Source organism: Myripristis murdjan, chromosome 22 (assembly GCF_902150065.1).
Source record: "Myripristis murdjan chromosome 22, fMyrMur1.1, whole genome shotgun sequence".
Taxonomy (NCBI): Eukaryota; Metazoa; Chordata; class Actinopteri; order Holocentriformes; family Holocentridae; genus Myripristis; species Myripristis murdjan.
Window position 1 is genome coordinate 26,585,112 of NC_044001.1, and position 15,699 is coordinate 26,600,810.

General features: G+C 39.4%; 1 protein-coding gene across 10 annotated transcripts in view; it reads left to right on the forward strand.

The window, feature by feature from the left end:
* Positions 1–15,699, forward strand: part of kiaa1109 (KIAA1109 ortholog) — a 107,820-nt gene that overhangs the window by 2,205 nt on the left and 89,916 nt on the right. For all 10 annotated transcript variants that reach the window (XM_030044471.1, XM_030044476.1, XM_030044473.1 and 7 more), the window contains exons 2-12: positions 646–775; positions 2,189–2,305; positions 4,937–5,015; positions 5,139–5,203; positions 5,908–6,082; positions 6,506–6,587; positions 7,729–7,922; positions 10,062–10,141; positions 10,761–10,908; positions 13,079–13,235; positions 13,697–13,775. In XM_030044471.1, coding sequence (XP_029900331.1) covers positions 676–775; positions 2,189–2,305; positions 4,937–5,015; positions 5,139–5,203; positions 5,908–6,082; positions 6,506–6,587; positions 7,729–7,922; positions 10,062–10,141; positions 10,761–10,908; positions 13,079–13,235; positions 13,697–13,775 — 1,276 coding nt within the window. In that variant the 5' untranslated portion in view covers positions 646–675. The remainder of the gene's footprint in view (positions 1–645; positions 776–2,188; positions 2,306–4,936; positions 5,016–5,138; positions 5,204–5,907; positions 6,083–6,505; positions 6,588–7,728; positions 7,923–10,061; positions 10,142–10,760; positions 10,909–13,078; positions 13,236–13,696; positions 13,776–15,699) is intronic.

Consider the following 15,699-nt stretch of genomic DNA (forward strand, 5'->3'; position numbering starts at 1 on the left):
CAGTGCTCTTGCTTTTTAAGATGTCATTTTTTAAAATTTACTTATTCATATATTTATCTAGTTTTTCAACTGAGAATGACATTGGGAAGAATGGGTTAGGTTGCCGGGATCAGTCACAGCCGCAGGCAGGATGTATGGCAAGAAGACATTGTAAATGAGTGTAACATCACAGAGAAAGAACTGAAATAAGAAAATGTACGGACATACGTCTTGGATTTGTAATAAGATGAAAGATATGATGCCTCTCTGCTTCCCTATTGGGGATTAGGGAATAATTGAAAAATCTCTCATTGAGCAATAGATTGAGTTTTTTGTATATAAAGTGGAAGGTAAAAGATAAGTTATTATGTCATCAAGGCTAGGACAAGATAGGCTATGAAAGCTAAATGGTTGACCTACATACAAAATAGAATTTATAATCCCAGCTTGCCTCTTTGGCACAGATAAAGAGTGAGACAAAATTGAGGCATTGTTTGTGAGGTATTGTTGCTACCTTTATATTAAGCAAATACATAGAGCAGTTTCCACATAAGTATTTTGTGGGGCCAAGGTCATCACTAATAAAGAACTGCAAAATATGCCTGAATCGGATGTATTGAACTGTGGGCTGTGATCCTGAGTGGATCTGACATTTGACTGTTGCAGTGTCAGACATCAGACTGAGCGCCTGTAGTCATGGATGGCACCAAAGCCAATGACAGCACGTTTCCCAGCTTGGGGGACCTGGACGACTTCCTCAACAAGCATGACTCCAACTTCATCTGGCTCCTCGTGGGTAAGTGGTCACAGAGTGGTTTGTATTGATGCTGGAAAAAAAAGGATGAAAGTGAGCGAGCTTGGCCTACCTGCCAGACTTGAGGGCAGTTTGCCATTTTTCCTGAGGCTGCAACTAACCTTTTCTCTTGTAGGGTGAAGTAGAGATCTGTCAGCAGTGAGTCAAGTACTTCTCTGCTGTTGTTGTTTTTCCCTGGCATCATAGCCATTGTTTTGGCAGCCTGGCATCTTAGGTCTTCTTACTTTTGTAGGAGTTTAAAAAAAAAAAAAAAAAATTTAGTTTGTACACTTTGCAAATATTTAACAAGGTAGCATGTACCAAATGAAAGAAATGGTAACCCTAATCAGATTATCAGACCCGGGCTTTGTAGATCAACAGATTTCAGTTTCCTTAAGAGTTTGTTGTGGGTAGTTCATGGCAATAGGGATTGGAATCTGCATGGACCCCTGATACGATACAAGTCGCTGTAATACGGTGCGGATTTGATACTGTATGTATTCCAATTCTGTAATCATAGGGATTCAATTTTACAAAGTTGTGCACTTTTGGAAAAACACAAGACTGGAAAACAGCTGAATCATGCTACTAAAGAGAATTATCGTGAGCATGTCAGTCAAGTTAACTTTGAGCTTTTAAAACTTGCTGCAGGCTTAAAGATTGAAAAGGAGCCACAAATCAACATTTGTTTATTTCCCTGAGTATCCATAACTTGATATGAATAATGTTGGCTAGATGTTGGTTGTATTACCTCAAAACTTGCCTTTTCATACAGCATTGCACATGTCTAACTTATCTTTACCTGAGTAAAGATGAGAACTGGAGGTGTTTTTCTTTCAGTCTTTAATTCCTATGATGTTAGGCTTGATCCCACAATGCTATGCCAGAGACCCAGAAGTAAATGTTTGTTTGAACAGGTCACACAGCCATCTGTTGCATTCTTTGAGGCATTGTTTCCACCTTGAACAAAATAAAAATGTCTAGAATAAGGACAGGAAGTATCGATTCAGGGACTGCATTGCGACGTACAAACAGTCAAAAAAAATTTACAGAAGTACAAAAAGTGCAAATTGTGACTGAATCTATTTTTTCCCTACCTCTACATGGTACATTTGCCTACTTAATATTACTCCTACTACTGCTGCTATTGCTGTTTGCAGCTGCCATCAAGAGCTTTTTGAAAAGTCACTGATGTTATTATTTTTAGAGGGAACAAAACTATCCTTTCATCACTTTGTGCTGTTGGTCTGTTTCATAATATGAACAAGAGCATCTGGCACATTGCAGCTGAAGACCTTAGATGTGAGAATCTGCCTTCCTGCCCTGCTAGAAATAAAAACAATAAGTGCCAGATCACCTAAGAATTCATCTTCCTTTACTGACTTGGCTCATCTTGTGCTCTCTTCTTTCTTTCAGCCACCATTCTGTCCTGTGGATGGATCATCTATTTAACTTATTACAACTCCCGCAACATTGGCCTCATCCTCACCCTCATCATCAACAGACTTTACAAGGATGGCTACATTCACATCGGTGAGTTCATCAGGAGCTCTGTCACCGAGTGATGAATTGGGTGGTGGAGCGCTGCCAAAGAGCCGAGGACGCACGAGCCTCCTTAGCTCCACTGAGGCCTTAACTCAGCCCGCTGAATATTTCATGATCAGCCAGGTTCTCTGAGTGATTATCTCCATACTGTCTGAACAGCAAACTGTAACCAGCACTGGATGGAATCTCTTTTCAGGGATGACACAGTCAAGTCACGTTAAGTCAACTCAGTTTATAAAGCACCTAAACTGTAAATCAGGCCATTTGCTGAAGGATAATTCGGCCATTACTTTCCCATAATTTTCCATCACATTGATTGATTCAGACCAAAATCTCATCATTTGCCTCTGTCTAGGGCTGCTTATGCCTTGCTTTTCTGGATGTGGCTCTGTTGTACAGTGCTACAGGGCCAATGCACACTCAAAAATTACAAACAATGTCTTTTTCAACATAAGGACAAGCTCATTCTAGAATGATGTGTCTATTTGATTTTCAGTTCATCCATGACCTGATTAACAATTTTGCACTTCTTTGCACAGCATCACATGTACACAGGCAGGCAGCCATAGCCGGCAAGCAAAGATTAAACGAGGAAGTTTTAATGCAGCAATCAAGATGGAATCCAAACTGTACGAAGACAGCTTAACTTAGTTTACATCTATTTGCTGACATGTCTCATCACACTGTGAGCAATCAATTTAATTTAACTTTCAGAGTGTCTGCTGGCCCCATAAGGCTGTGAAGCAGTTGATGGGATTTTGGACAGAATCGATTGGCAGGGTGGAAAAAGATGGGAAAATAGGATCCAGGTAGAAAATAGCTAATGTTATGCTTTAAAGAGTTTGTCACAAAGAGCATAAGCCTAAATGACACAATAAACAAGCTAACCATCGAAAAAAAACACCACAGACAACAGAGTAAGAAACAAGCTTAACAGGTTAAAATGAAGATCAATGTAATAGAAAGTAATTTAGAAAAAAGCACATAAAACACATTAGACAGTAAATTCATATAACAAAAGTGGATCTATGAAAGTTTTTTTTTTTTTAAATGGAATGGATTCTGTAAACAAAATGTTCCTTTATGCTGTTCCACAAGGGTTGTGAAACAACCTAGTTTTAGCTGGGACTGTGGAGAATCCAAGGTCCCCTAATCAGAGGACCAAAGGCACCAAATGGATGATTTTACAGCTCAAACGTTTGGAAATATACTGATACATGACCATATAAAGCTTTCTAAACAAACAGCAAGACTTTGAAAATCACAATTTGCAATTCATGAAGCAAGTTTGACCATGCTGGAATTCAGCTCTTTCTTTTCAACAACTCTTTGTGCCAGGCTTGAGTCTTGTTAAATTCCAGTATAGATTCACAGAGGGAAGCACTGACCCAAAACATGTTACAGGATCACGGCCCAGTCACACATCCTGTATTCAAATTACAACAGACATCTGAGTTCCTCCTTGTACGCTTCCATAACTATGCAGAAAGGCAGCTCACTGTTGTGGTAGGTGTCAGCTTGGATGATATAGTTGAACAATTAGGGTGCTGTCACTTTTTAGGCGTTACAGCTAGTTTGAAAATTCTTGACAGAAAAAAAGAAAGACAAGCAAACAACCATTAAAAAGTTAGATGATAGAAAATCATGCTCTGTTTTGAAATTCATCTATCTTGCCCAGTGACCCAGTCTAAGACTCACTTGGATGATTAAATTTGCAGAATGATTTTTGTTGTCTATGACAAGAGAGACGAGGTGAATAAATACCCCTCCATCTTCATCCATCTCATCAACGCTTAACTTCAAGGCAGCACATCTTGAATTTTTATTGTTTAGATTGCCATGAATTTGGTGTGCACGTTCACGCCCATCAATTTTAGAGAACGTGTGACCTTTCAATTGAACTTTCAAACCAAAACATGAAATTTGCCATCTCAGAATCTGTTGGGTGGATTGCCATGACAGCTGATGGTCACATTTGTGCTCCCTGGAGGATGAACCCTTTCAGTTTTGTGGATCTTGGGACGTTTCCTGAAAAATGTCAGATATGAACATAAAATATTACTCAATCCAATAAGTGGATTGCCATGATATTTAGTGAGCATGTTCATACTCCCCAAAGGAAGATTCCTTTTATTTTGATGATCCTGTTACCTTTCCTCTAGAACCACCCTTTGATCAAATGTGATATCTCAATATGTGTTGGGTGAATTGTCATGAACTGTGGAAAGCACATTCATGCTACACAGAGGAACTTTGTCAACTTTTTTGACCTCATGACCTTTCCTCCAGTGTCACCACCAGGCCTAAATGTGCAGACCTTATTCTTCCACTGCTTGCATTCCCCTGATATGAACCAGGACACCGGCAACAGAATGCCCCATGCTTGTTATTGACATCAGTGCTTCCATAGCCGGCCAGTCACATCCACTGTTAACACATTTATTAGTTTATTTGTTCATTTTGAAGTTATTAATGAATCCAATCAAGTGTCCACCGGCAATTTCAACACTGAAACACAGACGAAAACACTTTGCAATTAATGAATCAGCATTATTAGTTGGTACTGAAATGTTATGACTTTTAGCGTCTATGACAAACTGTCTGTCCTTTCCTCCATAGGCTCCTTTTCTTTCTCTGTGCTGTCAGGGAAGGTCATGTTCAGAGATGTCTACTTCATCAACCAAGACATGTCTATCAGGTAATCAGCTCTGCACGGTTAGGTCTCTTCTGTTGCACTGCTTGTATTTTACGCTGAACACGTTTCCCAACAGCCTTGCATGACACTTTCTGAATTGTTTTTTTTTTTTTTTTCCTTTGAAAGGATACAGGATGGCTTCCTCATATTTCGCTGGTGGAAAATGTATAACCCAAAACAAAAACAGCATGGTGAGTAGGAGTGCTGACTGATTCTGTGAGCAACACTGTCCCCTGGAACGGTCACAAAAATGCACACGTGTTTTTTAGTAGCTGGGGAAAAATCATGTTTGCATTGTTATATTGACAGTAACTATTGTTACATTTGTTCACTGGGTGATTTAGCGTAACAGTTTGAAATTACTCTGCTTTGAATAATTAAGAAGAGCCTTAGTGATCATGACCAAGATTTAACTAAGTATTCCTTGAGAGTCGCAGTAATGTATTTGTTTATGTACTTACTTATTTGTTTTATTTCTTCGTCTGCTCAGCCATGGTGGCTAACACTGCTCATACTGACCACTCAGTTCCTCTTCTGTTTATTCCAAACAAAGTGGAAATGTAAAATGCATTGCTTCTTGTGTACCAAAGTATGTTATAGGGGAAACACCTTCTACACACCAGCAGATAGAGAAACTTTGATCATCTGGCTGTAGCGTTAATCACTGTTCTGTCAGAAAGTATCAGAGTGGACATTTGCATCTATCTGTATAATTTAGTGGATTAGTAAGACCTGGATTAGTAAAGCCCCTCAATCATAATTTGACCGTCCAGACAGATGGAACAGTTATAAAGGAATACGTTATGTAAGGGGTAAGGGGGAATCAGCAGACATACCGATGTGACAGATGCCCTGACCTTGAGCTCAAACTTGTCTCTCTGTCTCTTGTGGCCAGACCCCAAGGCAGAGACCAGGCTTTACGTGACAGTTAACGGCTTTGAGTTTCATGTCTACAACCGGACCGACCTCTATGCGCGGCTACAGGAGACCTTTGGCCTGGAGCCTACCCTCATCACACCCAAGAAGGATGAGGAGAGGGGGCGGGATGAGAGAGACAAAACCCTGGAAAGGTAGGATCTGTGCAGCAGCCCATGGCCTTCTCTTAAATTAAAAATTAGGCCTGTTAGGGAAGGCCCAGAATTGTCTTAAATGAAGAAGTTGCTTCAAATTAGCATTTACTCAGAGAGTCAATGAGCGTTTTATTTCTTTACCAATACACAATTCTTGTTAATTAACATTTTTAACCTTCATTTCACATTTAAATGAATGTATACTGGTCACCAAAAAAGAAGAAGCTGCATATACGTGCTCCCTTCTCTCTCTTCCTTATTTTAAATGCACTGGGAGTAGAGAATCACAGGAGAGCCAGGAGAGCTGAGTCATTTCTCACTGACGGCTGACTTCATTATACTGACTAGAGATGGAAGTCGAGGTAAAATTTTAAGTCTGAATGTTTTCTTCCTTTGTCCGAATGTCTTCTGGTTCTTGTGTAGTGTGAACATCAAAGCAGAGAGTCCGGACCCCTCGTCATCTTGGCGTTCCCTCATCCCTGTCATCAAAGTCAACATCAGCACAGTGAGTATCTCGCCAAGTCAAACAGCCAGGGTGACTTTCGGGTGCTGGAAGGTGGTATCCTTACCACCTTGGACAAATGGAAGCAGATGTGGTCTTATTGGGATTCATGTTCGAAAAAGAATTGTTGGTCTGGCGGAAAGGTGCAGTGCTTCTGTTTGATGTATTGCTTTCAAGGTATGCCTCACCCAGGCTCTTGTAACTTGCTTTTCTTCACTGTAGCAAAGGCAGTTTTCATTGTCTTTGATGTCTGCCATCTTAGATCTTGTATCTCTTACCTATGGAAACCGGCCTGCATTCTGCTGAAAAAGTGGAAAATTTTCTTTTTCTTGAACTAAGACCATTACCTTCCATGTGGGGCAAGTGTGTCATTACCCAAATCACTCACATTGAAGACTTACTAATTCACCCTAATGACATGGTCATTAGCCTTTTTACTCTGCATTGTAACAGAAGTTTCAGAGTAGTCAAAGTTTGGCGATATAATTTTAAACCTGTTTGGTTTCCAAGAACAGTTATCTTGTCAAATCTGAACTCCTGTGTTGTTAGATGGAAGAAGATCCAAGTCTCTGACAGAAATTAGCAATAGAGAATGAGTGCTGAACTCTAGACAGAGAGAAATTCTAATAGGGACTGAGCTATGTGTTCTGGCTCTGTTTGATGTTGTCCTGTGAGTGATCTCAGTCTGTGAGATCTGAGTGTCACAGGGCTCTCTGTGAACCCCGTCCCAGAGGATTCGTGAGGCGTATTATGCTGCTTATCGCCTAGTGTGTGGCCCCTGTTCCACCTCATCTTCAAGTCGTGCATCCATGTGAGAGAGACTAGAAATCCACAAAGTCTGGAGTTTCTCCATTTTCCCAGTCTGTTAGGATTTTAAATTGCATAATGTGTTAGTGGTCAAGAACAGAAAATATGAAGTTTGAACATCGTTTGAACTTTGAAAATGTGTTTGTTTGTGACTCTAAATGATGAGCCTGAAATAACTTATTGAGTATTGCTTGTAATTAAACAGATTAAATGAATTTAAAATTTCTAGATTAAAACAATCAAACCTCCAGGAACCATTTTGGACAAATAAATACCATCTTCACGCTGTATTCTTTCACCCAGCCTGTACCACGTATATACTTGTGTTTCTCTGCAGGGTCGTCTGGCATTTGGGAACCACCACCTCCCCCAGACTTTGTGTGTCAACTTTGAGGATGCCTTCTTGACATACGCCACCAAGCCTCCGTCTAGCCACCTGGATCAGTACATGCATATTGTCAAAGGCTCACTGGAGAATGTCCGTGTCATGCTGGTTCCCAGTCCACGCTACCTGGGCATGCAGAATGACGAGTAAGGCCAACTCACACTCTGATGGGGAATTTTTTTTTCTGTCTGTGTACTGGAATGGGTGTTATTATTTAACCTTGTTGCACTACATCTAAAAATATTGCACCACTCAGTTTCAAAAAGATGAGAGCTAATTGATTATTTTTTGTGTCCCACAATCTCAGATCATGTAAGGGACTATGATTGGGCTCTGTCCGTATGTCCCGTGTGATTTGTGAGCCTTTGCTGCATGTTTTGGATGAAACTTGTGGGAATTTTGCCACTGAATATAAACCTGATCAGTGCACTACAGCGCCACCACCAGGCGAACAGGGTGACCTTTAGATGAACTTTTGGGGAATTCTGCATTTTTACATTGACATCCAGTATTGACAAAATAAAACTGATTGGCCCACCACACAGTGCCACCAGCAGGCCAAAATGTACCCAGCCTTCAAGCCAAAAAAAAAAAAAAACAGCAAAAAAAACAAAAAAAAACAAATACTTGCACCAAAGCGGTATGACCTGTTTTTGTTTTTTTTTTTTTTTTTCATATTTTTAAATCAATATAGCCACTTAAGACATTAACAGCACAGGTTATACATATAAATGCAAATTTCGGCTTTGAAGAAATACAGAGGACGACATGTAAGATGGCAAATTATTCAATTCAGGTTAATTATTTTAATTTATGTTTACATTAAATTACAGCTGCATTCATTTTAAATGAATAACACCAAAGACAATGGAAGAGTGGCACGACAAATTATGTGCGTTGTTTTTGAAAACATATATTTTTGAAAAATTTTGACTCAGCATGTGCTTTCAAAGCCTGTGCTGATACCTCTGATGTGACCAGACCACAAATACAAACTTTTTTTTTCATCCTGTCACAAAGTTTGTTTGTTTTTTACCGCTAATATTTAGTTATTTCAGAGTAACTCATGAAATATGCAAACACAATTTTTAGTGTCATTGTTGTCAGTGCTAAGAATAATTTCCTCAAAATGTTAATTTGAAAACATGGTGATTACACATAGGGTGGTTCAGTATAAACCAGTCATTCTTGTGAGTTAAGTTTTCTATTCTCAAAATTATTTCGGTGCTGTGGCATTATTTATCAGTGCAATCAGAAAATCACTGTGCTTTAACACTGCTGAATATAGGAGACACTGCATTTTAGTAGAGCAAACCCACCAAAAATAGAAAAAAATAAGAATATAACAAAATTAGGGTTATATAAACATGACCAACTGTCAGTTTCAGCACCACAGATGCTAGGTATAATGTATGAATAAATCATTCGTTTTCTCTTTGCCGCCTCTTCACTGCCTTTTGAGCAAAAATGGCATAAAATATCTTTAAAATTATACCCACTTCAAGTGGATGAAAAGACATGCAAAGTATGTGAATAAGTGATATGTTTACCTTAGCTGAGTGGCAGCCAGGCTTTGGAAGAGCCATATAAGATTTGATCCTCCAACTGTCCTTCCTGTATTTAAATGCTTTATTGGAGAGCACAGTGAAATGAAGGAGTATATGTAAGATCAAGTCCATTGCATGTATAAAATTGAAAGAATGTCTTCGTTCTCAAGTCAAGGTTGAGTACGCGCCTCTGGATTAAATTCACGCTTCAGTACCTTTCAGCACAGCGGGGGAATATGTGTTACATTCACTCCTATGAAAATGCCCCTTACCTCAGTGGCAAATTCAATTTGTCTTGAGTAATTAACCTAAAGAGCCGACTTTGAATAGATGAGGTTACTATAGTCAATCTTATTGCCTTAAAACATAATGAAAACTTCCCTCATTAGAGCTTATGAAGCCTGCAAGCAGCCACAATTAGCAGAGCCGCTTTGTTTTCAAATGGAAAGGCAATCAATGACATTTTTAATTCCCAAACTATTATGAAGTGGCAAGCGAACAAAAGCAGGTTAGCACTGACAGTTTGCTGTGGCTGATAGGAAAATTATTTTTTTTAACATGTACCTTTCAACCCCTATTACCCAAATAAACTTCCCTGAGCCCTTTTGCATTTGTTCAGAGCATTTGGAAGAGTTTGTAGCCTCAGACTAAATATTGACCTTTTAGTCCTGATTGTTAATTAACAAATACTACTTGTTAATTAAGTAATTGTTAATTGTTAATTTAATTCTCTTCCAGGCCCCCAAGACTCATGGGTGAAGGCTTTGTTGTCATGCAGTCCAATGATGTGGATATCTACTATTACCAGGATGAACCTGGTATGTACACGCATGCATGCACCCTGAACTGAAATTTATAACATGAAAAAAAAAAACACTTAAAATTGTATAAATGTGATAGATATTGGTAAGGTCCAGAGCACCATATCTCAAAATTTATTTGGTGGATTGCCATGACATTTGGTGACAGCATTCATGCTGACTAAAGGATGAAACCTGGCAATTGATAGCCATCATCTGCTCTTGACTGCCAGCAACAAAACACAACATGGCTGAAGGATGATGATAAAGGTGAAATAAAGTTGAATATAAGTCATTTTATTTACTCCGCCCCTCCGGTGTCCACTTTGAAATGATTTCTGTTTTATTGCTATCATTATCAATAGTAGTAGTTGTAGTATATTATTGTAAGTATGAATTTTATGCAAACTGGCATGAGTAGTTTGATGTGATGTGAACTATCTCAACATGATGTATCAATTCTGTAAAATCTTTACTGTAGTAGAGTTTCTCAAAACACTTTTTCATCATCTGTACACATTCTGCACAAACAACCAGTCAGTCATTAGGAGTGAAGGAGCTCCTTGGTTTTAAGCCGACGGTGATTCAGTGCATGCAGCTGTGTGTGTTCACTGTTTGTGTGTGTGTGTGTGCGCAGGTCTGGTCCCTGTGGAGCAGGAGGGTGGGGAGGCGGAGACGTGCAGTGAGGGGGATAAGCTGCAGGACTTGCCTCCCTGCTGGGGTCTTGACATCGTCTGTGGAAAAGGAACTGACTTCAACTACGGGCCCTGGGCAGACCGCCAGAGGTGGGTAACACATATACTTAAAAAAAAAAAAAGAAAAAGATTTATGTCCATACAGAAAGCAGAAGAGCACAGGACATAAATACTGAAGGTGCAAAAGGAGCAGATGCACCGACGTCACAGACCAGTGACATTATAGGCAATTTTCACAGACAAGTTGGCCATAATAGCAGATTATGGATACAAGTGACAACGTCTCCTCCATATGTGATGCTGACCCAAAGCAACACTGTTAGCTGTATAGCTCTCTGTTTTGGAGATCCCAGACTCTCACTACCAGTTTGTGCTACTGAATATAAACACAGCTCTGAGATGACATTCAGCAGAGGTTGGTATTCACTGACCTTGATGATCATGGCTTCTTCCAGACAATAATCAAATGTACAGTCTGTCTCAAGGACAGACACCTTACTGCTGTCTTCATTTGCAACAACATCACCATGTAATAGCAGAGAGATGTGCGAAGCTAACAGGGATGTTGTATAGACGTGGTCTGTTTGACACAGGAATGCTTGTACATAATCATAGAAGGTGGGAAGTGGGTTGATATGTCCTCTGTTAAGTTCAACCCTTGTGTCATGCCGTGCTGTGTACAAGCCTCTGTAAACAGAATGTGTGACTGATTCAGTGTGACTGTTGGGTTGTGTGATGCAGACAGTGAGGGGCAGCAGGAAACCAGATAGAGAGACTGAGTCTGGTGCAATGTGCTGCTGTAACCTGACTTTCACTGTAAAAGTGGCAGTGGGCCTCATGCAAGCACCACTCGCATGAACAAATTTGTTCTTAAATGGCACGAGCAGTCTAAGAGAAGTTACCACATTCACCAATATCCTCGTTAAAAATACGTTCTCTGAGGTCTGCACAAAATGGTCAGCTGCTCTGGACTTGGCGTGTGATTGTTTCTACAATCAGCCCGATTCCCTAAACCTAAAAGTGTGTTTTTCAGATTGCCATTAAATAATTTTGAATGACAGTAGTCATTAATAAAAAACCACTGTGTAAATTAATTAATTAAATTAAATTAAGATCAGCTGACTCATCTCATATCTCAATTCTAAGGTTGAGCTTCTCGCTTCCAGCAGATAATACAGAGTCCCCAAGTGTAATCGTTTTTAAACTCATTTGCACCCAGTGCGACTAATGTGTTACAGTTTTAAATTAGGCACTGAGGTGACAGCGAGAGTGCAGTGATGCTGAGATGTGCAATATGGGGCAAGTGTAAGTGATAGGGAAAAGGCCAGAGAAGCATGTTGTGATAAAACTGTGTAATATGCTGTTGAGGCTTTGAGTGATCACACTGTTGAGACTTATGTATCTAGGCTACAGTATGTTTTGTTGATTGTGTTATTTGTTTGGCTGCTTGTATTTATGCGTATGATGGCTGGTTGTAATTCATTTACACTTGAATCCAAATAAAAAGTCCCTATTGGGACATTGAAGTATATATTTTATCATCCTAAATAATTTGGGACAATGAAGTGTATATTGTGTCAACCTGAATAATTTCCGTCAATAGTTTAACCCCTAAAAATATGAAAATGTTCTTGCAGGAGGCCCATTGTCTTCTTTGAGTGCAGTGTTTTTAAAAAACGAGTGTGACACACACAGACACAACAGACACACAGTCTGTATGTATCAGTGCATCTCTAAGTTTAATCTCCATGTGTCTTATCACTCTCTGTTGTAGAGTAGATGGAAAAAATGTAGTAATGCTATTAAAATGTTGAAGCACAGTCATAATTGTTGCACTGTGTTTCCATTCCTGTACATCATACGTGATCGCCTGAGCTTTTGACCCTAAGTGACAACTAAATGCTGTTACTGTAATAGATTTACTGACAGTAATCAATAGTAATCATTGTAATTGAAATACACTAAATGAATTCTGCATGAATTACAATAAATGTTCCAGGAAAACCAGCAACAGAGAGGTTTTTGATAAGCAGTCATTAGTAATGTGAATATGATGACCAAGCAGGTAGAGGCAAATAAACAGAATAGCTAGAAGAGTGTAATGAGTTCAGAAAGAATTGCTTCCCTTTACTGTAATGCAGCCTTTGAAACCCAGAGAGGACAACACAGATGAGATAAAAGCATGTTGTAGCCACATGATTTCTAGATTTGGGCTTTACAAGTACAGTCTTGGCTTCATCTGACCCTGCACATTTCCCAGGGACTGTCTGTGGAAGTTCTTTCTGCCAGCTGACTACCAGGCCATGAAGGTGACGGAGGTGGCCCAGCCGGGGAAGCCCAGACAGATCCTGGCCTTCGAGCTCCGCATGAACATCATTGCCGATGCCACCATCGACTTGCTCTTCACCAAAAACAGGGTGCCTCTTCACCCCCTGCTGTCATCCTCTCATCGTTTCTCCCCTCTGTCTCTGTTCCCTTCCTTTCTCTGTTCTTCTCTCCCCAGCTCCTTGAGCTCCTATCTCCTCTCCTCTTCCCCTTGTCTTTGTCTTTATCCCTCACTGTGCTTTAGCTATTGATATTGGTTCATGTTTTATGCTTTTAAAATTTTCATCCCAGAACACTGCAGGGATTTTCACAAAGCTGACTATGTGCAGTGAATACTAAATAACAACATAAATGCACGTTGAATAAGAACATAAAATGGCTCGAGTCAGGGAAGGTTGTCATTTGATTACCTCTTTTGAACATATTTTTGTTCATATTAGGTGACTGTCTATCAGTTCAAGGGCAGTAAGCTGCCCGAGCTAATATTTTGACAGCATGCATTACTCTCCCGTATCTCTCTCTCTCCCCATGCTGTCTTCATCCCTGTTACTAGGAAACCAATGCCATCCATGTGAATGTGGGTGCAGGCTCTTACCTGGAAGTTAACATCCCCATGACTGTAGGAGAAAATGGTAAGAGTGTGTGCATGTGTTTTCAGTGCTGTAATTAGGGCTCGGCAGTTAATTGAATTTTATTTTCAGTTACGATTTTGGCTTCCAGTAATTATGAAAACAGGATAAAAGGAGATAAAATGATTGTTGTGTCGCGTTCTGTTTCCCAGTGATGATGTTGTTTTGTCTTGTGTTGTAAATCCAGCGTACCCGTTTCCTTTGCAGCGTAGAACTTTCGCCTACCCCTAAAAGCCCAAATTCACTCTCAGCCAGTGGCATGTTTATATTTAAAGTTCAAGGAAATCCACTGTTAAAAAGACATTAAAAATGTTTTTAAAAAAGTAAGTGCATGATGTTTCCAAAGTCAGTGAGTTATTGTTAAATGATCGTGATCTCAGTATTAACCAAAATAATTATGATTAAGATTTTTTTTGCCATAATCAAGTAGACCTAGCTGTAGTCACATTAATATCTTAAATTAATTTAATAAATTTGATACCTGCAAATTCTTAAATTAAAACTAAAAAAAAAAAAAAAAAAAGAAAAAGAAAAAAAAAAGAAAAACCAAAAACTGACCAGCATAAGTGGTTGGTGGTAACATTTTTGAGATATTGAGATTTGATTGCACTTTCTTGTTAACCACTCAGCCTTCCTAATTTGATACATTATAATTCACATGAAAATGCTTGGAAGGAACCCAATTATTGTTAGTTCTCATTAGCAGTTGTAGTTCATTAATTTTGTCGCTCAGGGAGAGAAGACTGGAATAACAAAGACCTGAAAGTACAACAGGGAAACTTATGTGATTAGGCATTCATTCACATTTGGTGATCACTAATTACTGTATTATTCAGAGCCCATATTTTGAATCTCTTGATATCATAGCTAACACTGATCTTAGGCTGAAAAAACAGGTCATGAAAGATGTCACTGCACATTTTGTCTTTTAGATATCAGTGGGGTCTCCAGAGAATTTTGATTTGATTTTGCTCCTTGCATCTTATTTTAATTAAGTTTTTTAAATATTTATTTTCATATTAAGCAGTTGCTCGTCAGCATACGGTTGCCAAAGCTATCACACATTTGTCTCATTTAAACAATATACTCAGCATTCAGTAATAATGTAAATATTCCCTGCTATTTTAGGCAGGAAAAAGTTGAGTCAGCAACCAACAGTGGCCGAGGCCAAGGTCAGTCAGAGCTTGAAGAAGTTCAAGACATCAGTGAGGCGGCCTTGAGACCAGTTTCTAAGTTTCAGCTCTGAGTGCCTGCTTCCCATTATCAGAGTTTCGCTCCATACCGTTGCCTGTAAATCCAAGTGCACACTTCACAAAGTCAGTGTAGGTGGATTATTGCTCGGCTGTGCCTGATGTTTTTTACCTGGGTGTTAGTTGGGTATGGTAAGACGTGGCACCTGTCATAACTTTCTGTCAACAGTTAGGTGACATATCCCAAGTCTGTGTGGTGGATTGCCATGAAAATTGGTTACAACGTTCATGTTTGGCAGATGATTATACAACTTTACAAATTTTATGATTTTGTGTAACATTCATGTTAATTAGAGAATGTAACCATTTTGGCTGACTCAGTGATGCTCTCTCTAGCGCCACCAGCAGGCCCAGCAGAGCAGGGCATATCTCTAAATCTCCTTGGTGGATTGCTTGATGACATTTAATGGATGAAATCTCCTAGTTTTGGCGACCCCATGACTTTCTCTGTAGTGCCACCAACAGACCCAGTGGGGAATTTGCATTAGAAACAGATTTTAAGCAGAATCTATTTGGAAGCCATATCTTACAAAATCATATCAGCGCATCAGAGTATTTAGGACCAATGTTGCCTCTGTGCTTACAGTTCTGCTATCTTTTTCTAGTAATGTATCACAAGATAATAATACTTTCTAGGTCACCTGTAGAGATTGACCGATATTAATGTTTCAGGGCTA